The sequence below is a fragment of the Rhinolophus sinicus genome, linkage group LG11, assembly GCF_036562045.2.
Source record: "Rhinolophus sinicus isolate RSC01 linkage group LG11, ASM3656204v1, whole genome shotgun sequence".
In the NCBI taxonomy this organism is placed as follows: domain Eukaryota; kingdom Metazoa; phylum Chordata; class Mammalia; order Chiroptera; family Rhinolophidae; genus Rhinolophus; species Rhinolophus sinicus.
Genome location: NC_133760.1, coordinates 16112356 through 16140340, shown reverse-complemented (window position 1 = coordinate 16140340; position 27985 = coordinate 16112356). Strand labels below are relative to the sequence as shown.

Genomic DNA, 27985 nt, shown 5'->3' with positions numbered 1-27985 from the left:
TCTCCGGGCACGGGGAGGGCAGGTCGGTCCCGAGGGCTGGGTGTGGGGGCGTGGGCGCGTGGCGCCGCCGTTTGCGGTCAGGCCCGGGTGCTGGCCACTGACTGGCAGGCGGGGCTCTGAGATGGCCTCTCAGGCACCATGCGCCCCCACGTCCCCTAAAGCCCAAGACAAGGACAAAAAGACAGAGCCCCAGGGACTTAACATGCAGCCCCCCTTGGCGGATGGCGCGCCTGAGCCCCACCGGGTGCCCTTGCCAGCCTTGATCAAGGCCTATGGCCACTTACACCGGCAGCTCTTGGAGGGGCGGCGGGCCCGGATTCTGCCCCACCTAAATCCCTTGCACGTGGACGAGGACTTACCACTGCCCGAGCAGCTGATGACTGAAAAGGAGTTCCGGGGCAACCAGGAGGCTGTGTCCAAGGTCAGAATCGCCTTCAGGTGGAGGGGGCGGTGGCTTGTTCCCCACACGTGGGGAAGACACAAGCCGCGAGAGGATCCACGAGAGACCCACCTGGCTTTGCTAAGACCCCTAGTGAAACTCTGGGCCCAGTCACCTGCCTGAGGCACACCTCCTGGGCTAAAGCTTGGAAGTGGCTGCCTAGGAGGACATGCCACTGTCCTCCTGGGCTTCCAGCTGTCATTTCTGGGGAAATGGCTGGCTGTCCCCGGGTGGTGGGAGTGAGGTAGGGGTGGGGAGGGGGTGGGGAGGAGGACTGTTCCAAAGCCACTACATGGCTCCAACCCAGACACTGCAGTCTCCGGTGGAACCTCCCAAATGTCCCCATGGTGACACTCCCAAGTGCATGCCCCAGGTTCAGTGAAGGAGTCCTCTCTACCCATTAAACAGAGCACCAGAAGCAACAGAAAACTTAGATAATAAAAATATAAAAACCTAACGATACTACTTTGAGAGACATCACAATGCTAAAACAAAGGCTGGCAGCTGGAAAGAGGAAATAATCTGTGCACGGAGAGAATTCATAGGAATGAGAAAGAGGGTGTCCACACCCAAACCCTCTGCAAAGGCTTTAACATCGGGAGTGGAGAAGTGAAACAGACTATCAGACAAGCTCACGGGATTCTCTGAGAACTCAGAGAAAAAAAATATAAAGAAACAATAATTATGAGAGAAAAGGTAAGGGGCATATAGGAGAGATCCAGATGAGCCAATACACATATAAGAGGTGTGGAGAGCAGGAGGAAAGAAATACAGCAGGAAACAATGAAGAAAATCTCCCTGGGCTGAGGAAAGACTGGAGTGAGTGCTCACGTGGAAAGAGATGTGAAGTTCATTGCAAGATTGCAGGGAAATAAGACCTACACTGTGAATGCCTGCATTCATTGCGAGGATAGGAGCAAAGCTGTCCCACACACAAGTGGAAAAGCCTGGGATCTGCTTGAGATCTAGGCTCCTCCAGCCATCAGAAGACCTCGGAGCAAGGTCTACAACTGAGATCATCGATTGGCTGACTGTCCTGTCCTCGTCCCTGTCGCCCCTCAACTGGGGTCTCCATAAGGAAGTCTGAAGAAAAAGCGGAGTGTGCGCCAGGGCTTTGCTGTGCTTTTAGATGTTCTACTTATTCTGATTTTCAGGTAAAATGGAAGGAGAGCACAGATATTGTGTTTTAGTTTATATTCTGTATAGAACACCCCCAAGATTCAATAGATATGTTTTGTTTTTTTTAACAAAAGTCGCCCTAGCATCTCTGTCCCTCAACTGCCGTATTTTCCTCTACAGAGGCAACAAATGTTTCTTGTTTCTTCTGTAGCCTTCCAGAGATATTTTATGCATTTACCAGCACATACTCGAACATGTTTGTCCTCCCTTTGTTACATAGAGACATAGACTACTTCTGCACTTAGTTTTAATTTTTTCTTTTTCTTTTTTTACTCAGTATATTTTACAGATCTTCCCATATCAATGAAGAACTCGCTTCCTTATTCTTTCTTATGGATAGTATCCCATTGGCTAGCTGTCCCCTGATGAAGTTAACCAGTCACCTGTGGATACACATTCAGGTGCCTTATGATTTTCTTTTGGCCTGAGGTTTTTATGATGTATTAGATTGACAGAAGTTAAGTTCTATAAGGCTCTTAGAGGGAAGGTTGTGATCTAAGAATTCTCTACCCCACCAAACTGATTATGTCCGATAAAGGCAACAGAAAGACATTTTCTTCAGAGTTGCAAAGACTCAGACAGGATGCTTCTCTCTGAGGAACAAGGGAGCACCCTGGCGAACAACAAAAAATCAGAATTTAGGAACCCAAGTAAGAAAGGACGATTAGAATAAACGGGAGCAGTGACTGACGATATACTTTGGAGGTTAATGTGACTGTGTCGCTCAATGAAAATGGCCCATGTCACAATTTTAAAAAATACTTGGCTCAAAAACCTTTCCCTGACTTTCTGGAACATTAAAGAGGAAGACCGCGGCCTTCCAGGCCATTTCAAATCGGGCTCATCTCCCTGTTCTTTTTCTCTCAGACTTGATTTTCAGGCAGGCCCTCTGGTATCTTCGTTGTCACCTCCCGTCACCATCTGCGCTGCTCCGCCCCCCCCCCCCCCCCCCACCCCGCGCCCCCTTCGCCCGGGGAGGCTCTCCGTGCCCGCCAGTCTAAAGCAGCCCTCTCACGGGCCTCTTTTTCACAGCTCTTGCCGTGGCCTGGCACCATGTCCTGGCCATTTGGTGGCTGCCTCCCTCTCCCACGCCGGCCCCTCAGAGCAGGAACCTGTTCAGCCCCCCGTGGCACCAACACGCCCACCGGCGCACCCCTCCCGGATGGGGGTCTTTGCTCCTCGGTTCCGGGGCACCTAGATCAAGGCCCGACAGGGGAGGCGCTCGAGACATATTAATACTTGTCGAACGAATGAAGGAACCTACGTATATAAAAGAACTACCGTAAATTGTTCTGTTTTTACAAAAATTGGACAATCATTTTCGTTAGCGCCTCTGAAAATAAGTCCATGTGCTTGGAACTTCTCTCTGCAGCTCCTCTGGGTCCCTTTCTCTAATGGACCCCAAAAGTACTAGGCGCAGAAAAAATCTGAAAGGAGGTCCCCAGGAAGGTCCGGCTGGGGTTAGAAGGAAGTCCCCCTGTTGCGGCTATGCTTTCCCAGAATAAAGTGCTATTTCTGTAAGGAGAGGAGTCTCGAAGACCCGAGAGTTTTGCCAAGAGGCGGAGGTAGCTGGATGAAGTGTCGCGTGTGAGACTGAAAACGGTTCTCCGTGGGCTGTTCCCCAGACAACCCCCCCAGCCCCCCCCAAAGGCCCCGCCCCGCCACACCGCAGCAGAACCCCGAACCACTCCTTTCTGTGTCCCACATTTCCTCACTGCATTCCCCAGACACCCCCACCCCACCACTGATGCCATTCGGGAGGGGGGTTAGTGGAACATTTTAGGCTTGCTCTTTCTATCCCTTTTTAAAAGCCCTGCTTTATTGAGATAATTCGCACATCACACAATTCACCAATATAAAGTGTACAGTTCAATGGTTTTTAGTGTATTCACAGAGTTACACAACCAGGACCATAATCATTTTAGGACGTTTCATCACCCAAAAAGAAGCCCCATGCCCAATAGCAACCATTCTCCATTTCCCCTCAAACCATCCGCCCAACTCTAGGCAACTATTAATTTACTTTCTGTGTATAGAATTGTCTATTCTGGACCTTTCATAGAAATAGGATCAAACAATATTTAGTCTTTTGTGACGGGCTCCTTTTCCTCAGTATAATATTTTCAAGGTTCATCCATGTTGTATGTACTTCATTCCTTTAAAAAGTATACATATGTATTTTCAAAAACAGACTTTATTTTTTAGAACAGTTTTCTATAGGTCCATAGCAAAATTGAGAGGAAGATGCAGAGATCTCCCATATATCCTCTGCCCTCACACATGCATGGCTTTCCCATTATCAATATGTCCCACTGAATGAAATATTTGGAACAATGGATGAGCCTACACTGACACCCAAAGTCCATAGCTTACCTCACAGTTCACTCTTGGTGTTGTACATTCTATCGGTTTGGACAAAGGTATAACGACATGTATCGTGGTATCATAAAGAATCATTGCACTGCGCTAAAATTTCCCTGTGTTCCACCTGTTCCTCCCTTCAGACCCTCCAAACATCTGGCAACCACTGATCTTTGTCTTGTCTCCATAGTTTTTCCTTTTCCAGCATGTCATATGTTAGGATACATACAGTATGCGGCCTTTTCAGACTGGCTTCTTTCACTTAGTCAGAGTAGCTGCACTATTTTGCGTTCCCAGCAGCAATGAATGAGAGTTCCTATTACTCCACATCCTTGCCAACATTTGGTGTTGTCAGTGTTCTGGATTTTGGCCAATCAAGTATTTTTGTTGTAGTTTGAATTTGCAAATCCCTAATGACACGTGATGTGAAACATCTTTTCACATGCTTATTTGCTATCTGTATATCTTTTTTTGTGAAGTGTCTATTAAGGTTGTTGGCCCATTTTTAAAACATGTTGTTTATTTTCTTATTGTTAAGCTTTGAGAGTTCTGTGTATACAGTTGTCTCTTGGTCTCCTCGGGGAGATTGGTTCCAGGACCCGCTCCCCAATACCAAAATCCATGGATGCTGAAGTTCCTATGTAAAATGGCATAGGATTTGCATATAATCTAGGCACATCCTCTCATAAACTTTAAATCATCTCTACGTTACTTAGAATACCTAACTACATAGTACACATCAGCAACAGCATAACCTTTCTTTTTTTGATCTGTGGTTGAATCAACAGATGGGAACCCCGAAGATGTGAAGGGCCAACTCTATTTTGGATAACAATTCTCCCCCCCCCCTTTTTCCACCTTCCCCCTGCGTCCTCTGCATTAGGAGCGCTGTGCTCCAACCACCTGAGCCACTGGGCTGGCCCCGAAATTGGGAATTTTGAGTGGTCCACATTTGTTCTTTTTCAAGATTGTTTTGGCTATTGTGCTTCTTTTGAGTTTTCATATAAATTTTAGGATCAGCTTGTCAATTTCAGAAAGAAGTCAGCTGGGATTTTGATGGGATAGTATTGAATCTGCTGATCAGTTGAGAGAGTATTTATCTTAAAAATGGTAAGACTGCTAATCTATGAACATAGATGTTTTGCCATTTACTTAGGTAGTTTTAAATTTCTTTCAACAATGGTTTGTAATTTTCAGAGTATAAATTTTACACTTTTTTTGGTTAAATTTATTTCTGTTTCGATGCTTTTGTAAATGGAATGTTTTCCTTATTTTTTCTAGATTGTTCATTGTAAATATAGAGAAATACAATTGACTTTTAAAGCCCTGATCTTGTATTCTGCAACCTGCAATTCATTCAGTCTATCTTTTTTTCAGGTCCCATTTCAAGTTCTGACCGGACACCAGCACATTGTGAGTTCCTGTCACTTCTGTGTGGATGACACAAAGCTCCTCAGTGGCTCCTATGACTGCACCGTGAAGCTGTGGGTAGGTGGCCCTGTGTAGGTGGAACCGAAACATCCTGTAAACTTATGTCACCTCTTGTGGAGAGTTCCCCCACACTGAGTTTCCAGGCACTCAAGGATCACACAGATTTGGAAAGGCCTTTCTGAGCAAAGTGTAGGGAGGAAAAGCAACGTGAGGGTTTACACTAGTGTCAAGTCACCAGAGAGAGATGAAGTCAGTGTAGCTGCTGTTAGCCTATTGATTTGGAAACAGTGGGAGCAGGGGATGGAGACCACTGGATTGGAAGCTCCTCATCTTTTGTTGGAGGGTCGAGGGTCCCAGCTGTGACTAGGGCCTAACTGAGGGGTCTGAGCTGTGTAATCTCTTTGGATATCCTTCTCATTTAGAAAAATGAGTTCTATCCACAGGGATGGTATGGCCAAGCCTGGTGATCACAGAGGACAGAAAAGTGGCCAGGCTTGGCACCTGTCCGTGAGGGGTGGTTAGGAGAGGCAGACTGAGCACGGATCAGCGCCCCAGGGTGCAGGAAGTAGGGCCACAAGGAATGGGGGTGTGATGGTCAGCAAAGGTTGCAGAGAGGCGGTCACCGAGAACTCTCTGAAGCCTTCTGGGCATAGTCAGCAGGCCCTGGGAGACCTGTTTGGGGGCATTGCTCGCCAGTCAGGAGTAGATAAGGAAGGAGCAGGGATGGGGGGTGGCAATCAGGGGCCAGGCCACGGATGACCATGTGGCTGGGGCCAGGCTCATGGGGGAGGAGAGTCAGTTCTGAGTTTTGTCATCTCCTCTGGCTTCAGGGTCAGGAGGGGGACAGGGTGGAATGCGCCAAGGCTGGTTCCTGGGTTCCGATTCAGGTAACCGGATGGAGGATACGCCTTTACCCTCCAGATGACCTTGGAGGAGCTGCTTCTGTGTCATAAGTGGGTACCAAAGCCAGGCAGACTAGGCAGGAGGGTTTGGGGACTGTCCAAGTGGTTCAGGCCCCCACATTTGGGGCCCACTAGCTGTGCGACGCTGAGCGGCTACATGACCTGCTGGGTGGGGAAGTCCTTGCCCCTTTTGAACTGATTGACAGTCATAGGACCATGCAGTTCTCATAACTCGTTGTAGAGAAGCTCAGGGCTGATGTTGAACTCAGGTCACAACCTCAGTCCACGCCTCCGTGACCTCTCGCTCACTCTCCCTCTCTCCTGTTGATTTAAGGACGCTGCGGATGGATCTATCATTCGGGATTTTGAGCCCCGGACCAAAGCGCCTGTTGTAGAGTGCAGTGTCACGGCCGACAGCAGAAGGTGACCTGTTCTTCATTTTACGTTGGTCAGGAAAAGTCAGAGTGAAGAGGTAGGCCAGGGTATAGCACGCCTGCGGGCGACAGTGTAGTAAAAACAATATGGGCGTTTAACTTCCATGGAAATGTATCTTATACAGAGGAGAAAGATTGCCATGGAAACATGCCATATAACAAGACAAAGGTACATTTTTATTATTTTACTAGATGTACAAAGGAAAGATTTCAGGATAAAATGAGCTATTAAAGTGGTTTCTTGCAAAAAGATAGACTCCTGAGCAGAAGTGATGGCTCTAGCTGTAGATAGATAGCTCCTTAGAAGAAGATGGTCAAGTATAGAGCAGAAGAGATGATACCTTTAAAGGCCATAAACATGAAAGAACGTGCTTGGATGGCCGAGGGAGTGGGGAAGAGCATGGTGCTGTAGTGCTTTTGTGTTAGATTCTCTTTGTTTCCAGTGAGAACCCACCGCCTTCCAGGGAGGCTCATGAAGCATCTTTAGAGAGATTCCAGTATTATTTGCAATCTCGGTCTTAAATTATCAAAATTTTCTATGGGGAAATCATATGCATAACTGTCTCTGTCATGAAGACCCTATGCTTGTCGTTTTATTTCCAGAATTATCGCAGCAGCCTACGACAAAACACTGAGGACTTGGGACCTTGAAACAGGCAAGCTGCTGGTAAGTATGTCTTGACTGGGCTTTAGGGAGCCTTGGGCTGGGTGTGGAAAAGAAGCCAATTTTCCAGGAAACAATTTTCTTGGGGACCCAAGATGATGGAGGGTGGACATCTGGGTAGGAAAGCTTTCCAGAGCGAGCAGAAGGAGGGCTTCTACTTGATGGATGGGAGGGATGGATACAAGGAAACAAGTGGGACAGGGCCAGAGGGCTGGGGCAGGGACATGGCATTTCAGGCTGAGAGAAAGAGCTCGTCCCTTGTGGGGTGTTTGGATTTGATGAGGCAGGAAGTAGCGCTGAGATCATGGGACAAAGGCCCTGTAGCCAAAGCATGAGGGTTCTGGCCTGTCCCAATCCGTTCTCCATCTTAGAGGGGCCACGACCCATCCATCCAAACTGCCCCGAGACCCCCTCTGCCTTCTGCCTCCAGCCCAGGCAGCCCCCTCCCTGCTCAGGTGCCTCTTCACATCTCTTGTCCCATCCCTGCGGCCCTTCCCCCAGCAACTCCTCATCACCAGTCTTCTCCCTTCCCCCTCTTTCCTCTCCTTAAATAAACAACCTTTCTCTTAGTGCAAAGATCAATTTACATTCATTGTAAAATATTTTTAGAAAGACAAGATAAGCCAAGATTAAAAAACAAAAACCTTAAGACAACCCCCAGAGATTTTAGTTAACATCTTGCTGTCTCTTTTCCTGTTTACACACGGTTACATATGAACACAGGCAAGTCTGTTCTGTTAACAACATAGTATCATTTATGCATACTTCCTGGATCCTGACTCTTCTCTCACTTAACAACAAATGCTGAATCAGTACACAAGAACATCATCTTTTTTAATGGACACGGATTCCAAGGGATGGGTAGGTCATGCCGTATTTCACCATTCCCTGTTGTAGGACATTAAGGCTGTTTTCACTTTTCTCTATCATAAACAATGATACAATGAGGAAAGTTTGCATGTAATTTTTTATACACTTGCTCCAATAGTTTTGGCTATATAGCTGGATTTTATTGCTCATTTGGTATAGACACATGGTGCTTTTAAAATTAACCTCCCATAATCTGTGCCAACTCATACCCACCGTCTCCCACCCTCACATGCCAGCTATCAAGGTGAAAAATGAGACTAGCATTGATTATGCCTGACTTGGAGCATTTTTTCAAATGTTTATATCCTCTCTTGTAAATTTCCTGCTCTTGTCTCTAGCCAGCTTTTCTATTTGGGATCTTTCTTTCTCTTCTTTAAATTTGTTTTAGTACTTTGATTTATTTTTCTTGCACAGGCCATCCATGCCACTTGCCAACTATCGGGCTGAATTAATTATCCACTACTGCTTGACAAATGACTCCAAATCTTAGCAGCTTCAAACAATATACATTTATTATCTCACACCGTTTCTGACAGTCAGAAACCTAGGAGCAGCTTAGCTGGGTAGTTCTGTCTCGGGTCCCTTGTGAGGTCATAGTTAAGATGTTACCTGGCGGTACAATCGTCTGAAGGCTCAACTAGGGCAGAAGGATCCCCTTCCAAGATGGCGTACTCACCTGGCTGCTGGCAGGAGGCCTCAGTTCGTCTCCACATGAGTCTTTCTAGAGGACTGCTTGAGTGTCCTCAGGACATGGCAGTTCACCACCTCCCACCCACCCCTCTCCTGCAAGTAATCCAAGAGAAAGCAAGGAGGAAGCCATGGTTTCTTCTGTGACCTAGTCACACACTGTCACTTCTGCCATATTCTATTCATTAGAAGCAAGTCACTACGTCGAACCCACACGCAACAGGCAGGGAATTTGGCTCCACCTTCTGGAAGGAGGACTGTCAGAGAATTGCAGGGCATATTTTAAAACTGTCACAATGGCAATATCATGATTTATAACACAGAGAATGTTGAGTAGCTCATTGTGCCCTTCTTGTGGTTTGGTGCCAGGCTTCCCTAGGAGACTGTGAGCTGCCTGAGGGCCTGGGGCTGTAGTGTCTCGTCTACAGTGCCAGGCAATAACCACTCGTTTACCAGAATGAACAGCTGGCCATTCCTAGAACCTTGCTGTCCGTTCCGCTGGGTTTTCTCCCTCTCCTCATTCATCTGTCCTGGACACAGACTAATTAAGTACATTTCTTAAATAAGTTAATTAAAACCAAACAAACTTGAAAATTCAGGGTTTTTTGCACTAGCCCATTATAAGTGCTCAATGGCCACATGTGGCCAGTGGCTAGCATAGTGGACAGTGCATAGATGGAACATTTTCATTATCACAGAAAGTTCTACTGGACAGCTGGGCTAGAGAGAACACAACCTTTTGATTGTTGCCCTATTTCAGTGGAAAATCAGTCATGAAAACTTCATAGTCTCCTGTCAGTTTTCTCCTGATGGTAAATACGTGGTCTCTGGCTTGGATGTGGATTGCGGAATCTGTATCACAGATGCAGAAAGCGCCACGACTGTGTCACACGTCAAAGGTGAGTTTGCATGGGTTCCCTGCTCTGTTCTGTCTGCCACGGTAACAGCCGCTCGTCATTGGACTGACTGTGATGTTTGATTGCTTTATTTGCTGAAACTATAATGGTCTGAGCCACATAATTCAAGATGGGACACTGATTGATAAAACCACAGGCAGTTAAAACTAAGACTGGTCCTCATCAGTTAAACTTTTCCGTTCAGTCTTGTGCTTGTAACAAACGAAACAATGTTCTGCTCACATAGACATTTAAAGCCCAATCTTATACTGAGTGGGGCTCAGCCTGCTTGATGTTCTTTTTCTTTTTTTTCAAAAAGATTTTATTGGGGAAGGGGAACAGGACTTTATTGGGGAACAGTGTGTACTTCAGGACTTTTTTCCAAGTCAAGTTGTTGTCCTTTCAATCTTAGTTGTGGAAGGTGCTGTTCAGCTTCAAGTTGTCCTTTCAGTCTTAGTTGTGGAGGGCGCAGCTCAGCTCCAGGTCCAGTTGCCACTGCTAGTTGCAGGTGGCGCTGCCCACCATCCCTTGCGGGACTCAAGGATTGAACTGGCAACCTTGTGGTTGAGAGCCCACTGGCCCATGTGGGAATAGAACCAGCAGCCTTCGGGGTTAGGAGCATGGAGCTCTAACCGCCTGAGCCACTGGGCTGGCCCCTTGACGTTTTTATTTGTATTTTTTAAAGTATAAAATTAATAATTATTGTATGTCAATTTCCTGATTGTGCTACTCTATGTCATGCAAGATGCTACCATTGGGGAAAACCGGGCATATAGGGTCTCTCTGTGTTATTCTTACAACCGCACGTCAGTTGACAGTTATCTCAAAATAAAAAGTTAAAAAAAAATACATAATGTTTGTAAAAAATTTTCGTAAGTATGTAAAGCCAAAAGTGAAAGGCAGCTCTACTTGTCCTGTCTCTTCCCCGGAGGTGCCTGTTACTAACAATATGTTGCTGGGTAGCTTTTCTGAACTGTGTGTGTGTGTGTGTGTATGTGCGCGCGCACGTGCAAATACACACAATGCTACTTCTCATATGTGTTTAGGTTTATTTTTATCAACACGGAACCATGATATGTGCCGTGCTACTTTCCATATATGTTTAGGTTTATTTTTATCAACATGGAACCATGATTATGTGCTGTGCCCCACAGCTTGCATGTTTCCCTTACTGGGTCACCTCCTGCTCTGTGTCCTCACGCTCCAGGTTCTAGCTGCTCACCACGCTTCTCCATGTCCCGTCCCACCTCCAGGCCATTGTACATGCTTTCCTTCTGCCTGGAGCATTCTTCCTGTTCTGCTTCCGTTGCTAATTTTTCCGGCCCTTCCTCAACCTCTCAGGGCTGTGCCAGGCTTCTCCTTGCCAGCCTTGATGTACCTGGTGCTCCTCTCACGGCCCCTGGCATGCTGTGGGTCGTTGCCTGCTCAGCGGGGACCGGGAGTGGTTTGATGGGGCTCCTTGTTCACAGCCTGGCACATGGTAGGTACTGAGGAATGTTGGTGTGAGTGAATAGTCCCTAGTGAAAACCAGAATTGTGTTTCCAGAATAGGGTCACTGTCAGGGGAGTCGTGTGAAGCTTGTGACTTGGAATGTGGAATGTGTGTAACGAGTCACTTTCTCTGTGCCTCAGGTCATCACAAAAGCTCAATCACCGCTTGCTGCTTTGACTCTGACAGCCAGAAGGTGGCTTCTGTCTCGTTGGACAGGAGCGTCAAGATCTGGGATGTTACATCCCGGACCACACTGCTCACCATTGCTAAGTGAGGAGGGCTCCTGGGAGGCTGGAGCATCCTACACCAGGGGGGTGGGCGGGGCCCCATCCACGCCCTCCTGGATTTGGCCTGCACACCTTCAGCTTTTGAGCCAGCATCCACAGGGGGCATCTCCAACTTGGTCATGGGTGCTAAGAGGAGGCTGGATAGGGAGAAAGGAAAGGAGGAGGGCAGGCAGCTGTGGCCTGTGAGCTGGGCTGGGCCTCAGGTGCATTTGTTTCAATGTGAACCAACACTGGAAAATACTGTGCAGAGGCCCCCTGCCAAAATGCGACTTTCTAGTGTCTCCTGCAAAATGAGAAGGTCTGATCATCCAGAGCCTGCCAGGGTCACCTTGTAGATGGCCACCACCAGAGGGGTGGCCAGTCCTGTCCAGCGGGCCCTGGAGTCAGGATCCCAGAATGTGTAAATGCTCTGTTACCCTGCCCACTCCGTTCAATTATGAGCCCTGCGGGCCTGGGCCAGGCTTCCCATGGGGGTCTGGCCAGACATTAAAGGTGTGCAGGTTCCTATCCTGTGTGACCTCGGACCTCAGTTTCCTCGTCTGCAAACTGGGCAGAGGTGAGGCCTGACTAAGATACAATATACGAAGTCCCATAGCCCAGGCCCACGGTGGGTGCCCAGCATGTGCTCTGTTATTGAGAGTGACTCCCAGGGAAAGCTGGTTTGGGAGGGGCTGTGGGTGCCCCCTCTGCCCCAGGGAGGCCTGCACTGCTCCTTAGAGAAGCTCTGTGGTGGAAGTGACAGGGGTGAGAGCAGCAGAGGTGCCCACAGCTCCAGCTGTGAGCAAGTGTGGTGATCCTCTCCATTCTGTTGCCCCAATGGGAATGGAAACAAAAATAAGAGAAATGTCTATTGGTATTTTTGATTGACCTGAAGTTAAGATTTTTCCGGAAATGTAGCTTTCAGCAAGAAAATATCGAGGCAAGGATTTTCAGTGCTATGCGACAGGGCTGGCTTCATGGTTTATACCCTCTCAGGTCACACTGGGGCCCACACTCAGAGGGGCCCCACCCTTGATTTAATGCTCTGAGGTCAATGTCCTGAAATTCTTAGTTTTTAAATATGGACCTTGCATGTTTTTATTTCAAAAATATGTGATTTACTTTTTAACAACATAAAGCATACAACACATGCTTTGTACTTAAAAAAGTACAAAAGAATATGTAGTGAAAAATCTCTCTCTTGTAACCACGCAGTTTTCCCAGAAGCCATCACTTTTTTCCCTTTCTTTCTTTCTTTCTTTCTTTCTTTCTTTCTTTCTTTCTTTCTTTCTTTCTTTCTTTCTTCTTTAACAGCTTTATTGAGGTGTAATTCACACACCATACAATTCACCCATTTATAGTGTATACTTCAGAGGTTTGTGGGATATTAAATTATTATTTTTAAAATTGCCATTTTAACCATTTGTAAGTTAATTCACTGATAATAATTACATTTGTAATATTGTACAACCAAAACCACTATCTAGTTAAAAAACCCGTTCATCATCTCAAACAGAAACTCAGTGCCCATTAAACAATAATTCCCCATTCCCCTGACCCTAACCCTAACTTCTATTCTTTCTGCCTCTGTGAATTTGCTCATACTAGATATTTTTCTTTTTTTTAAATTTATTGGGGTGACAATTGTTAGTGAAGTTACATAGATTTCAGGTGTACAATTCTGTATTACATCATCTATAAATCCCATTGTGTGTTCACCACTTTTTTTTTAATTAAAGTTTATTGGGGTGACAATTGTTAGTAAAGTTACATAGATTTCAGATGTACAATTCTGTAAAATGTCATCTATATACCATGTTTCCCTGAAAATAAGACCTAACCAGAAAATAAGCCCTAGCATGATTTTTCAGGACACTTGTAATCTAAAATAAGCCCTACCGTATTTCCCCCAAAATAAGACTGGGCCTTATGTTAATTTTTGTTCCAAAAGACGCATTAGGGCTCATTTTATATTACGAGCATCCTGAGAAATCAGGCCAGTGCTTATTTTCCGTTTAGGTCTTATTTTTGGGGAAACATGATATCACATTGTGTGTTCTTCACCCAGAGTCAGTTCTCTTCCCATCACCATATATTTGATCCCCTTTACCCTCATCTACCATCCCTCTTCCCCCTTACCCTCTGGTAACCACTAAACTATTGTCTGTGTCTATGAGTTTTTGTTTCTTCATTTGTTTGTCTTGTTCTTTTGTTTTTTTCAGTTTTATATACCACATATCACACCACAGTTTTATATACCACACACCACACCACATCTACTTTTTCTGTTTGAGTTACTTCATTTAGCATAATAATCTCAAGATCCATCCATGTTGTTGCAAATGGCACTATTTTATCTTTTCTTATGGCAGAATAGTATTCCATTGTGTATATATACCACAACTTCTTTATCCATTCATCTATCGAAGGACACTCTGGTTGTTTCCATGTCTTGGCCACCATACATAAAGCTGCAGTGAACATTGGAGCATATATGTCTATATGGATAAGTGTTTTCAGATTTTTGGGGTATATACCCAGCAGAGGGACTGCTGGGTCATATGGTAATTCTATTCTTAATTTTTTGAGGAACCTCCACACTGCCTTCCATAGTGGCTGCACCAATCTGCATTCCCACCAACAGTGTATGAGGGTTCCTTTTTCTCCACAGCCTCTCCAACTCTTGTTACTATTTCTCTTGTTGATGATAGCCATTCTGACTGGGGTGAGGTGATATCTCATTGTGATTTTTATTTGCATTTCTCTGATGATTAGTAATGCTGAGCATTTTTTCATATCATACTAGATATTTCATATAAATGGAATCATGCATTATTTGTCCGTTTGCATCTGGCTTATTTCATTTAGCATAATTTTTTAAGGGTTACCCATGTTATAGGAGGTATTATTATGAATGAACAAAATTCCATTGTATGTATGTATCACATTTTGTTTATCCATCTGTTGATGGACACTTTAAAAAAATCTTTTAGCTATTGTAAATAATATTGCAATTGGCATACAAGTATCTGTTCAAATCCCTGCTTTCAATTCTTTTGCTATATACCTAGGAGTGGAATTTGTGGATCAAATGGTAATACTATGTATAGCTTTTTGAGGAACTGGGACCTTGCATTTTAATTTTGCACGGGGCCCGGCAATTTATATGCCTGGTCTTGCTAGAGGATTTTGAAAATTCATTATTTCAACTGATTGTGAAGCTTGCGAGAAGTAAACGTAAGTACTTTGTTATAATTTTTTTTTTTTTTTGCTTCACTGTCCAACATAATTTATAAAACTAAAGAGGAGAAGGAAAGTATTACATTTACCCATACTTTTGCTTACCATGTTCTGTCTTCCTTTCTAAAGCTCCAAGTTTCATTCTTTTACTGTTTTCTTTCGGTTTAGAAAAACTTCCTTTAGTCATTCTTTTAGGGTAAGTCTGAGGGCAATAAATTCTCTTAATTTTTCTTCATCTGAAAATGTCTTGATTTTCCCTTCATTCCTGAAGGATATTTTTGTTCGATATAGAAATCTGGGTTGACCATTTTCTTTCTCTTTCAGTATTTGAAAACTGTCATGTCACTTTCTCTGGCCTCCATAATTTCTGATGAGAAATACACTATCATTCAAATTGTTTTCCCCTTAAAGGTAGGGTGTCATTTCTCTCTTGTTGCTTTCAAGAATTTTTCTTTGTCTTCAGTTTTCAGAAGTTTAATTATGATATATTTGGTGTAGATTTCTTTGAGTTTATCCTATTTGGAAACACCTAGTTTTTTTTTTTTTTTAATCTATAGGTTTATGTCTTTTGCCAAATATGGTAAAATTTCAGGCATAATTTCTTTGATTACTTTTTCAGCCCCACCCTGTTTCTCCTTTCCTTTGGGAGCTCTGATGAAACAAATGTTTGGCTATTTTGTTGTAGTCCCACAGGTTCCTGAGACTCTGTTCTTTTTTTTTTTTAATTCTATTTTTTGGGTAGGTTAATTTATATTGTCTGCCTTCATATTCACCAATGCTTTCCTCTGTCCTCTCCACTGAGTTTCTAATTTTGATTACTGTATTTTTCAACTCTAAAATTTTCATTTGATCATTCTTTGTATCTTCTATTTCTTTGCTGAGGCTTTCTATCTTTTTGTTTGTTTCAAGCATGATTATAATTGTCCCTCAAAACACTTTTATGATGGCAGCTTAAAAATCCTTGTCAGATAATACTAAGATCTATGTCATCTTAGTGTTGGCATCTGTTGATTATTTTTCTCATTTATGTTGAAACTGTGTTTCCCCGAAAATAAGACCTAGCTGGACAATCAGCTCTAATGCGTCTTTTGGAGCAAAAATTAATGTAAGACCCGGTATTATATTATATTATATTATACTATACTAATATTATATTATATTATATTATATTATATTATATTATATTATATTATATTATATTATATTATATTATAATATTAAGACCCGGGTCTTATATTAATTTTTGCTTTCAAAGACACAGTAGAGCTGATTGTCCAGCTAGGTCTTAGGGAAACATAGAATTTTCTGGCTCTTAGTGTGATGAGTGATTTTCAGTTCTGTCCTGGACCTTTTGGTTATTCCATTACAAGACTTTGTCTTACTTAAATCTTTTGTTTTAACATGCCACCTCATTACAGCCTGGCAAGGGTGGCAGTCTAGGCTCCCCTCTTGGCTTTTGCTCACAGGGATGGGGATAAAACTGAAGTTTCCCCCCCAAGATATTTGGCTGGACTAAGGTGGGTATTGTCTAAAAGTGTTCTGTTTTGTTAGGCTCTCCCTTTGGCTAGGGAGAACAGCTTTACTTGGAGGCCTTTTTTGTTCCCTGTTTTTTTTGGGTGGGGGGGTTATGAGCTTTCCCAGCACTCAGTACAGGATATATGAAGCAAAAAGAAAACCCTAGGGACGCACAGCATGCCATCCTTTGGTCCCAAGAGCCCTAGCTGGTCCTCCTTCTTCTCTCTACCTGTCAGAGTCTTCTGCTCGCTTTATAAATGCCCAGCGTTGTTAGCTGTCCTTAGCAGGAGGAACAGAGTGAAGAGCATTGACTTCATCTTGTCCAGATATGCAAGTGCAACGTAGGCATTTCCCCCAAACTTTTGTACTCAGTAAAATGGTCTTTTGAGAGAAGAGGAATTTATTTAAAATGAGAGGCCATCCTGGAAAATAGAGATAGCCCTGGTTTAAACTCCAATGACAGTGCCTGGATTCTGGAGAGGTTTTTTTTTTTTTTTTTTTTAATCTATCTCCAGGTTTAAACCCCAATGACAGTATCTGGATGGTGGGATGGTTCTTAGCTCAACAGGCACAGAGATTTGGAAAGTTTTACCATGGACACTCCTGGAAAGTTGACTTTTTTTTTTGCCTTTGATCTTACTCAGTTTGTGCATTTCAAAGAACTGAAACACAGTCCACAACTCTGACCAGAGCTATAGAAAACAGTAGTACTCATCCTTTTCCTCAGGTAAAATGATTGATTTTATGATCCAGGCTACACAGAAATGCTCATTTATGTTTGTAGCTTCACTTGAAAATTCTGTTTATAGCAGGAGATGAGAATCATGGCGGAATTACTTTGAGGAACAAACAAACCAAAAAGCAGCAAAATACTGACAGATTTTTTTTTTCTTTTCAAAAAAAGGAGACATTTAAAAATTGAGACTGGATAACCCAAAACTCTATTATTAATAATTAACTGCACACCATTGATACATGCCTTAATGACACTGAAGACAGATGAGGAGAGAGGGAGAGAAAAAGAGAGAGCAGATGGGGTGAAGAGAAGTAGGAGTAAGTGAGAGAGGGGTGGGAGAGGAGAGCAGAGGGGAAGCAGCGAAGCCTCCATGTCTCAGAGACAAAGGAGTAGAGTGTGAACAGGAGAGGCCACTTTGTAAGTATGATCCAGCACCAAACCTGAAGGGCTATTAGTTCATTGACCAACACTGACAGCTTTTCCAGCTGCTCTTTTCCCTTAGGCCTCAAGCTGCTCTGAATAGTGCAGTGGTTCTCAACTAGGGGCAATGTCTGGAGACATTTTTGGTTGTCATAACTGGGTGTGAGGGCTACTGGCATCCAGTGGGTAGAGCCCAGGGGTGCTGCCAAACATATTACAATGTACAGGACAGCCCCCTACCACAAAGAATTATTCATCACAAAATGTCAGTATGATTAAGAAATCTTGGACTAGTGTGACCTAGTCAGAGCAATTCATATCTGGATCAGTGATATCTAGGCTGTGATTGAAGGAATGATGTCCATTAGCTCCAATGGCCCTTTCCCTCGTCCCCTCCTCCTTTTATATGTGTCTTCAGATTTTCCAGGGTCGAAGTGCTAATGCGTGTACCCTTCCATCTGTGTTTCAGGGCGCACACCAATGCAATCTCAAACTGCTGTTTTACCTTCAGTGGCCATTTCCTGTGTACAAGCTCTTGGGATAAAACCTTAAAAATATGGAATGTTCATACAGGGGAGTTTCGAAACCGTGGAGCCTGTGTAACTCTGATGAAGGGCCATGAAGGTTCTGTGAGCTCCTGCCACTTTGCCAGAGATAGTGAGTAATAAATACAAAAAAGGATTCTGTATCCATGGGCGTGCTGGGTTAGAGTTCCTCATGTTTCATTCACATGGACTTTCCTTAGTACAGAGAGGTAATTTCCAATGATGCTGACAGTGAAGGTGGATTTATCCATGGGAACAAAAAGCCAAGAGAGGAGATTCGTAGGCACAAGTTTGCAAGTGACAGACACTCAACTCAATGTAGTTTAAGCAAACAAAAGAAATTTGTTAACTCCTGTAATGGGAAAGTTCAGGAGCAGGTCTCACCCTAGGGTTCAGACACTCAGACAACGCCGTCAGAGAGACAACTCTCCTACTCTGCCTCTCAGATCAGCTTTTCTCTGATTTGGCGTTTCTCCTCAAGGAGGCAAAGATGGCCCCTGGTGGTCCAGGCCAACAGCAGTTCTGGTCACTGGCGATCCTGAAGAAAAGAGACACACTCCCTCTGATGGTGACAGCACAAGTCCCAGGGAATATTCCTATTGGCTCAGCTTAGGTCACATGCCCACCTCTGAACCAATCATTTTAGCAGAGGATGAAATGTTCTGCTTGGCCAGTTCTGAGTGACTTGCCTACCCCCCAGAGCTAGACGCTAGGGTCAGTACCTTCTGAACCAGAGGGACTGAGGATAGGTGAGGGGTGTTTTCCCATGGGAAATTGGGATGCTATTTCCAGACCAAGGGCCATGGTGCAAGCAGAGGCAATGACAGGAAGCTGCCATGGCAGCTGACCCTAGTGGGGGAAGTGACTGCTCCTGGCACCCAGGAGCCAAATGTTACACTCCTCCATCCTCAAGGAGTGTGTGTATGGTGGGGGTGGGGGTGAGGGGTGGGGGAGCACCCAGCCAGTACACACACATCAGCGCCTGACTTGAGAAATGCTAGGGTGCTTCTGAACACCTTTCCCTCTTCAGAAGCAGCCTTTGTGTACGTCAGACCCCACTGTCCTTGGATTTATTGGGTTCAGAGTTGTACACAGTCAATCATCACTCTTGGCAGATTCTGTACTTGTAAATATGCCTACTGGCTAAAATTTATTTGTAACCCTAAAATGAATACTCTTGACACTTTTGTAAGAGTAAACCCTGAAGTGATTACTCTTGGTCACTCATGGATGTGCGAAGTGCAGCGGACAGTTTGAGTTAGCCTATGCACACGTTCCCAGCTGGAGTTGAACAAGGCGACCCGCTGCCTTCTTGTTTCATCTTTCTTATCATAAACTGTGCTTTTTGTGGTCTACTTAGTGCCACATTTTTGCAATTTGAGCTTCTTGTTGGGGATTTTGCTATTGAAAATGCCCCCTTAGCATAGTGCTGAAGTGTTGCCTGGCATTCATAAACGCAAGAAGGCTGTTCTGTGCCTTCATGAAATGTGTCCAGAATCTCACAGGAACCTAACCCTGTATTTTCCTGAGGAAGATGGTTCAGTTTTTGCTGATTCAGTGTTTGCGACAACATTATGGAATATAATTACCATTAATAATGTAATTGGTTGGGGGTCATTGAACCACCAGGAAGAGGTTTGAGTGTCCTCAGAGTGAGCCATGGAGGCACCTCACAAATGCGTCCTCAGCCCGCTAAGACCTCACCACAGGAGGAAGCAGTTGGCTGGGGAAGATGATCCCCTCGAGACTCTTTCATTTTGTGTTGCAGCATCTTTTCTCGTGTCTGGAGGGTTCGACAGGACTGTGGCTATTTGGGATGTAGGAGAAGGCTACCGGAAGCTCTCCTTAAAGGTACCAATGCCTGTATTAGATAGAGGATCTGAGCTTCATTCCTCAGTCATTCCATGCTGGCTGCTGTGGTGGGAATACAGCAGTGGGTGAGACAGACCTAGACGTCTCCTATGCAGCAGACAGCTCTGTAGGGAAGGGCAGACAAGAAACCAACAAACAAATCATCAACACTGATGAGTGAAATGGAGAAAGCACAACAAAGTGACGTGATAGAAACAGGACTAAGCCGCAATGGGTGGGCAGGAAGGGCCCCTCGGAGAAGGTGACCTTTGAGCTCAGAAAGGGATTGCAAGGAAGGACCGGATGAGTGAGGAGCTTGGGGGAAGGCATTCCCGGCAGATGGAAGAGCAAATGCTAAAACTCAGAGCTGGGAAAGTGTTCTAAGGGCAGCAGAAATTACTGTGAAGAAGGCTGAATGCCATAACGAGGCATACACAGGAAGCCGTGGGGCTCCAAAAGGGGGGGTGTCCATTCAGTGCTTTTGGCTGCAAGCACTGAGGAGACTCCATTCAAAGTAGCTCAAAAATAAACAGATGGATTATCAAGCACAGCCAGAATCCAGAGGTTCAGCTTCAACCTCCCTGTGTTTAAAAATCCATTTGACCCCCTATCAGTTTGTTCTGTTCACTTTTCTCCTCTTCTCTCCTCTCTACTCTTCCACCCTCAAATTCCTGTCCTTTTGTTATGCACAGTTTAACCTTCTCTCTAGTTCTCTGTCCTCCTACCAAACCACATTACCTCACCTGGTCCACCTCTTTCCATAAGGGGAAGGCCAAAGAATGGCAACGGTGCTGACACCGAGCCCTGATGTCATTAAGTGTCTGAACCAGCAGTGCTGTCTACCCTCTCTGAGCTCCCTTGTACCTGAGGAAAACAATCCCCCACTTGTTTATGGACCAGTGAATAGGTTTGCATTTACTTGAAGCCAAAAGCCCCCTCACCCATCAGACCCCTGGATTCCCTAGAACAAAGGAAGCAAGCAAAAACCAGCAAGAGGTGGTCTGGGACCAGCTGGGGATATAATCATTTTTTCCCCCATCCTGCTATTTTAAAAACACGTACAGTGCCATGACATACGCATGTATCACAAGCCTTTACACTTTGTATTCCACCTGAAATGTCCTCGGTGGAACTGGGAAGCACAATTAGTTACTCTTAAATGTAAGTAGCGTTGTGTTCTTGAGTTTGTTTTTGTTGTTCTTACGAAAGCTTTTCCTCTAGGTCCTCCTTAAAGTTTATTTTTCTTCAGGGCCATAATGACTGGGTGATGGATGTTGCCGTTAGCAACAACAAGAAATGGATCCTGTCTGCTTCAAAGGTAAAAGTGGCCAACCTTTGAGTGACTTAAACTCTTGCATTTGTGAGAACCAATGATAACAGACGTGCTATTGTCAAGTAAAATTCCTGGGCAGACTCAGTCTGAGGGCCATACCTGGCCAGGTCGTCCCCATCCAGGCAGCTGCCTGGATATATGGAAAGGAGATCTCTCCATCTGCTCATGTGGGGAGTTGCCAGGTATCTCTGTGTCTGCACCACCAACATTTGTGTTTTATTGGAGCAAAGGCGTGGCCAGACTGGTGAGTGAGTGATAAACAAACAGGGGGCCTTGGAGGGGAAGGTGTCAGCTTGTGGATAAGCAGCAGAGACCACCCTGTGAGGTCCCAGGTGGGTCTCCTATCCCCACCTCACTACATCCTGAAATTCCTGTGCCAATGGCACATTACTAGCCCAGGATATCCTGAGGCTTGTCCCAGGTGTGAGCACTGAGAAGTGGGGTCTCACCTTGCCCTCCACCTTTATTAGAGCCGTGTAATTCTCTAGGCTGGGGGTTTCTAGGGCTATGAGACCAGGGGCAAGACTCTGCCTACCATGACCAACTTGTTAGGGAGCCAACCTGAGATACTGCTGCACCTGACCAAAAAGCCATAATAATATATATAACACATAATAAAAATTCTATGGCTGCATTATTATTTTAATTAAAAAACATGACAGTGATTGTCAATTATATCTCAATAAAGCTGGAAAAAAGTAAAAATATAAAACAAAATATGCAAAATGAGTGTTTATTTGAAATTATGTCGTATTCTGTATCTTTTACTTTTCTATCACATAAATGTTATTATTTAAATGAAACAATAGGACTAGTTAACTGCAGCTATTAATAGTAACTAATAGTAGAACGAATTAAACAAATATATTTAAGAAAAATAGAAAACTATTTTATAATGTTGCTTTCTGTCCTCTGATACAGCAATTTATTTAGAATTTAAAAAGTCTTTATTGGATATTTAACTTTTATAGGTTATATTATTGTATATTCTTAAGATACGTAAATGTAAGACTTTTTAGAAAAGAGAATATGAATACAATAGTATTGATTAGCTATTGCTTACATTTATTTATATATTTATTTTTCCAGATTTATTGAGATATAATTGACATACAATATTGTGTAAATTTAGTGTGCATAACCTGTTGATTTGATACACTTATATATTATGAAATGATTACCACTATAGCCTGAGCTAACACCTCCTCATGTGACATAATTACCATTTCTTTTTGTGGTGAGAATATTTAAGATCTATACTCTTAGCAACTTTCAAGTATACAATACAGCACTATTAACTATAATCATTTACATCAAATCACCTAAAATTATTCATCTCATAAGTGGAAGTTTGTATCTTTGACTAACATCTCCCCATTTCTCCCTCCCCCCTAGCCCCTGGCAACCACCACTCTATTCTCTGTTTCTATGAATTTGGTATTTTTAGATTTCACTATTCAGTGAGATCGTAAGTATTGGTCTTTCTCAGTCTGACATATTTCTCTTAGCATAATACCCTTTAGCTCCATGCAAGTTGTCACAAACGGCAGAACTTCCTTCTTTCTCATGGCTGAATAATGTTCATATATATATATATATATATATATATATATGTATATGTATATGTATATGTATATGTATATGTATATGTATATGTATATGTATATGTATATGTATATATATCACATTTTCTTTATCCATTCATCTGTAGACAGACACTTAAGTTGTTTCCATATCTTGGCTATTGTGAATAATGCTGAAATAAATATGGGAGTGCAGGTATCTCTTGCAGTTTGAGTTCAGCTGCAGCTTGTGCCTTGCCTGGGGCCACCTGGAATGAGCCACAAAGCAATCCACGGAAGGCTGTCTTGTATGCCGAACTTAAAGGTGCCTGGGAGAGGCTAAGCTGTGAACCGAGGCCAGTTGCCATTAGTGCCGGGCGTAGGGCTGCTCAGCAAGAGGTACAGGGCATGCCGAGGCCAGATGCTGCTTGTTTGGGTTTTGTGAACATTTGAGAGATTTTAGGAAAGTCTGCAGCATGAGCCAAGACAGACCGTTTGTATGGGAAAGCCACTGGAAGCAGCTTGGGTGGGCCTGCAAGTTATAATGTGTATCAGTACTTCATTTCTTTTTGCTGCTGAATAATATTCATTATATATATATATATATATATATATATATATATATATATATATATATATATATATATCACATTTCATATATCCATTCATCAGAAATGGGATTATTTCCACCTTTGGCTATTCTGGATACTGTACTATGAAGATTCATGAACAAACTTTTATTTGAATACCTGTGCTTTATTCTTTTGGATATATTCCCAGGAGTGGAATTGCTGGGTCACATGGGAACTGTATTCATTTACTGTATTTGAGGAACTGCCAGACTATTTTCCAAAGCGCTGAACACTTTTTTTGCTTTCTAGTGCTAAAGCCTAGGAGGGTTACAATTTCTCCACATTCTTTTGTTTTTTTAAAATTAAAGTTTATTGGGGTGACAATTGTTAGTAACACATCCTTTTTGATTGTAGTAATCCTAGTAGTTCTGAAGTGATGTCTTGTAGTTTTGATTTGCATTTCCCTGATGACTAATGATGTTGAACATCTTTTCATGTGCCTATTAGCGACTTATTCTAGGGGTGCCAAAAAAATGTACACACATGACTTATATTCATTTTTTGTTATTGGTGTATATCGAGTATTACAATTTTAATACAGTTTTTTCCTTTCTTAAAATGTGTATACATATTTTGGGCACCCTCTGTATATCTTTACTTTCTTGATGTATGTCCTTCAAAGCACAAAAGTTTTAAATTTTGATGAAGTCCAGTTTATCGATTTTTCACTTTGTTGCTTATGGTTTGGTGTCAGATTTAAGAAATCACTGCTTAATCCAGGGTCACAAAGATTTACCCCTATGTTTACTTCTAAGTTTTATAGTTTTTCAGTTCTTCTAGTTATAAAAGTAATTCTTCTAGTTTTATAGTTTTAGATCTTGGCACCCTGGTGAAAAATAATTGACCATAAATGTGAGGGTTTACATTTAAACTCTCATTTCTACTCTATTGACCTATGTTTCTATCCTTATGCCAGAATCACACTATCTCGATAACTGTAGGTTTGTAATAAGTTTTGAAATAGGGAAGTATGAATCCTCCGATGTTGTTTTTCTTGTTCAAGATTGTTTTGGCAATTCTGTGTCCCTTGAATTTCCATATGGATTTTAGGATCTATTAGTGAATTTCTGCAAAAAAGTCAGCTGGGATTTTCATAGGGATTGTGTTTAATCTGTAGATCATTTTGGGGGGGAGGTATTGTCATCTTACCAATATTAAGTTTTCTGATTTATTGAACATGGGATGTTTTTCAATTTATTTATGTCTTCTTTAGTTTTAATAATAATTTTTAGATTTTGGTCTTTAATGTTTGCACTTCTTTTGTTAAATTTATTCCTAAACATTTATTAAATGGAATTGTTTATTTAATTGCATTTTTAGATTTTTCATTGCAAGTATATAAAAATACAACTGACTTTTGTGTATTGATTTTGTATCCTGCAATCTTACTGAGCTTGTTTATTAGTTCTAATAGTTTTTTTAGTGGCTTCCTTAGGATTTTCTATATACTAAGTCATGTAATCTTCAAATAGAGATAGTTTTACTTCTTCTTTTCCAATGGATGGTTTATAGTTCATTTTCTTCCACATTGGTATATTATTGGGAGATGAAAAACTTTTGATTTAGAACTTGCCTGTCTTAGTCCAGATGTGTGAGCCTCAGTTACCATATTGCTTTCACACCCCCTTCTCCACCAAACCCAACCCCAAATGACTTTGCATATTGCACGTATACTTTGTTCTGGTTATTTATCCCCCAAACTAGTTTTACGTGTCTGTTTATCTGTCATTAAACTGAGTTGTATGGCCTTCTTTTCGTGACGTCTGGGTCATGCTGGCATCGCTCTTGTAATTGTTCTCATTTTAATTATCTTAACTCTTCAAAAATGTGATCCCCGTATACACAATGTTAATAGTTCTACCAGTATTATTTTGAAATAAAGCACAGCAGTTAATTCACAGGTAAAATCAAAGGCAGACTTTTAAAACTCACAATTACTGTGCAGTTAAGTTGAATATGTAAGTTACATCATTGGGAGTGAATCACAATAATGGATAATCTATTATCATGACCTGCAAGTTGCGGAAAACAGTGACAGCAGCTGTGGAAGGTGGATCACCTATGCATATCCATTTCACATTAAAAATAGTTTTGCTTTCAGCTCCCATTTTGAGGGCTGCTATATGAGCTTGTACACCTCCCCCCCCCAACTTCCACACCCATTTGCTGAAAACAATGAGGCTTTTTGCACCCTGAAAGGGGTTGGCTGGGATATGGGACTTACAGTGCAAAAGCTGGAAAGGTGCTGGAGAGACGGACACAGTTGGGCACCCTAGCTGTGCTCCTCTACAGGTTGAGGTTCTCCACAGGTAACCTGGATGCAATGCCCCTCCCTGGGTCCTCCCAGCCTAACGAGTCCATTTGGTGACTCCTGGTTTGCTGTTTAACTTGTTTTAGGATACAACCATGAGACTATGGAATATTGAAGCAATTGACCGAATTCCTTTGGTAATTGAGAACAAAAAGGCCCTCGGCTTAAAAGTGGAACAGGTTGGTATCGGGTGAAATTAAGCCCAATGAAGGCTTTCATTGGTTATCGCTACAAATTAATTTACTCTTTGAACAAACATTTATTGGGCAACTGGGGGTAAGACCATGAACAAACAGATTGAAATCCTTGCCCTGAGGGAGCTTTAATTCCAAAAGGGGAGACAAACAATGAATAAAGAAATAAGACAAATAGGTAGTGAGTCACATAGGGATAAATAATTTAGAGAAAAATAACATAAGAAATGGGAATGAAGTGCTGGAGATTACACTATTTTAAAGGGTGGTCAGGGTGGGTAGGCCTCACTGAGAAGGTGACATTTGTTCAAAGACTTGGAGGTGGTGAGGATGTGAGACGTGCAGGTGTTTGGGGGAACTTCCCAAAAGAGGAAATGGCCAGTATGGAGACTCTCAGGCTGGAATGAGCCTGGTGTGTTTGAAGGGTGGAATGAGTGGGGTGCGTGAGGGGCACTGAGAAATGAGGCCAGAGGGAGCACCGGAGGACTGGCTGGGCACAGTTGGACACTGCGTGACCTGCCTATGCTCCAGCTGCAGACCCTCTGGCCAGGCTCCCAGCGCCCCAGTTCCCATAGAAGGGGCTCAGGTGCCTGTGTTTCTCTAGTGGAAATCTTGGTGGTAGAGCGGGCACGTCTTCTGCTTCACCAGGTGCAGCCAGGGCTGGCCGCAGAGGCTATTCTTAGGCAGTGGAGGCCTGTCCCTGCTGGGACCCCTGAGCAGGCACCTGGCTGCCACCTCGAGGGGCTGATGAGTCTATGCTGGGCTGCCTTGAGTTTTCCTTCCCTTGGAATCCTGCAGACTTGTCTCCTCTCCGAAGGTCCAGCTGGGAGCCACTGCTTCTGGGAACGACTCATTTGGGAACAGCACTGTGGGGCAGGGAGGTGAGGGGTGGGGCCCACATGGGCCTCATTTTTGTGGCCAGTGGGTCCTCGTGGCCTTTGTGGCCATGTTGGTCCTCACACCCTGGAAACTGACTAGTGCTTGCCAATGTCCTCCCCTTGCCAGTGGGAGTTGCATCCCCTGAGTCCCGCCCTTCTGGGGTTGGGCCGTGGGTAATTATGCTGTAGAAGAAAGAAGTTTTAATAAAAGGGCTAGATTTCCTCAGAGGCCGGGTTTCCCAGAGGGCCTGTCCCTGGCAGGGTTTGCCTTGCCTCTCCTGCAGGTCTTAGTGTCCTGCAGTGGGCCAGGGTGGTAAAGCACAGGGGCTTGGAGAGCCAGGGCAGGAGCATGCCACCTTACAGGCTCGTCTCAGGGGACCGTGCTGTGGTGGGAACCCCTGAGCGAACTCTGCCCACTGCCTGACAGCCCACCCATGGTGTCGCTCACTTGTTTGTGGGAAGCAGAGTGGTGAGTGAGCTGTGCCACAGTACCCACTGTTCTCTGTGCTTTGGCCAGAAACAGGCTCAGAGATGGAGAAGGATGCACCTTCATCATCCAGTAAAAATCCCTGCTTTGTTCAGAAACCCTGCCTACTTGCTTCTCATGGTTCTGTAAATGTGCGGTGTCCCCAGGATGTCGGGGAGTTAGGATAGCCCCTCAGCCCCACAGTCCTGCTCTGCACAGAGCAGAGGATGGGGTTAGACACCCACCCCTTGTCCTCTCCACAGACAAGTGGCTTACCACTTCTGCCCCCAGAACCTCCATGGCGGGGGACATGAGCTGGCAGTACCTGCATAGCTTTGGGGAGGAAGAGAGGGAGAAGCCTGTGCTCATTCTCTCAGTGGCCCGCAATTTCCACCCTTGTAGGGGTGACACTCCACAGAGGAGAGGCAGCGCTCACCTTGATCTAGCCCAAGGTGATTGGATCAGGTAGAAGAATTCTAACTGCATGCCTTGCTCCCCTCTGACCAGGACCTCCTTTCTGCTCTTTTTAAATATTTCATGTCAGTGTGAAGAATGTGACAGGCCTTTCTCCATCTACGAAAGTGACATCTTTTCTGAAACAGTCACCAAATGTGTGTTCTGCCGGATGGATGCAAAAGACGTGTCAGCAGAGGCCACATCATCATTAGAAGAGAAGGATTAA

At 43.8% G+C, this 27985-nt stretch overlaps 1 protein-coding gene across 1 annotated transcript; it reads left to right on the top strand.

The window, feature by feature from the left end:
• Positions 1–202: 202 nt before the first annotated feature.
• Positions 203–27985, top strand: WDR88 (WD repeat domain 88). The gene is made up of 11 exons (XM_019742640.2): positions 203–421; positions 5357–5467; positions 6647–6735; positions 7350–7413; positions 9728–9866; positions 11495–11624; positions 18001–18188; positions 19845–19927; positions 21177–21245; positions 25852–25944; positions 27848–27985. Exons 1-11 carry the CDS (start codon positions 203–205, stop codon positions 27983–27985), a joined length of 1323 nt encoding a protein of 440 aa, XP_019598199.2.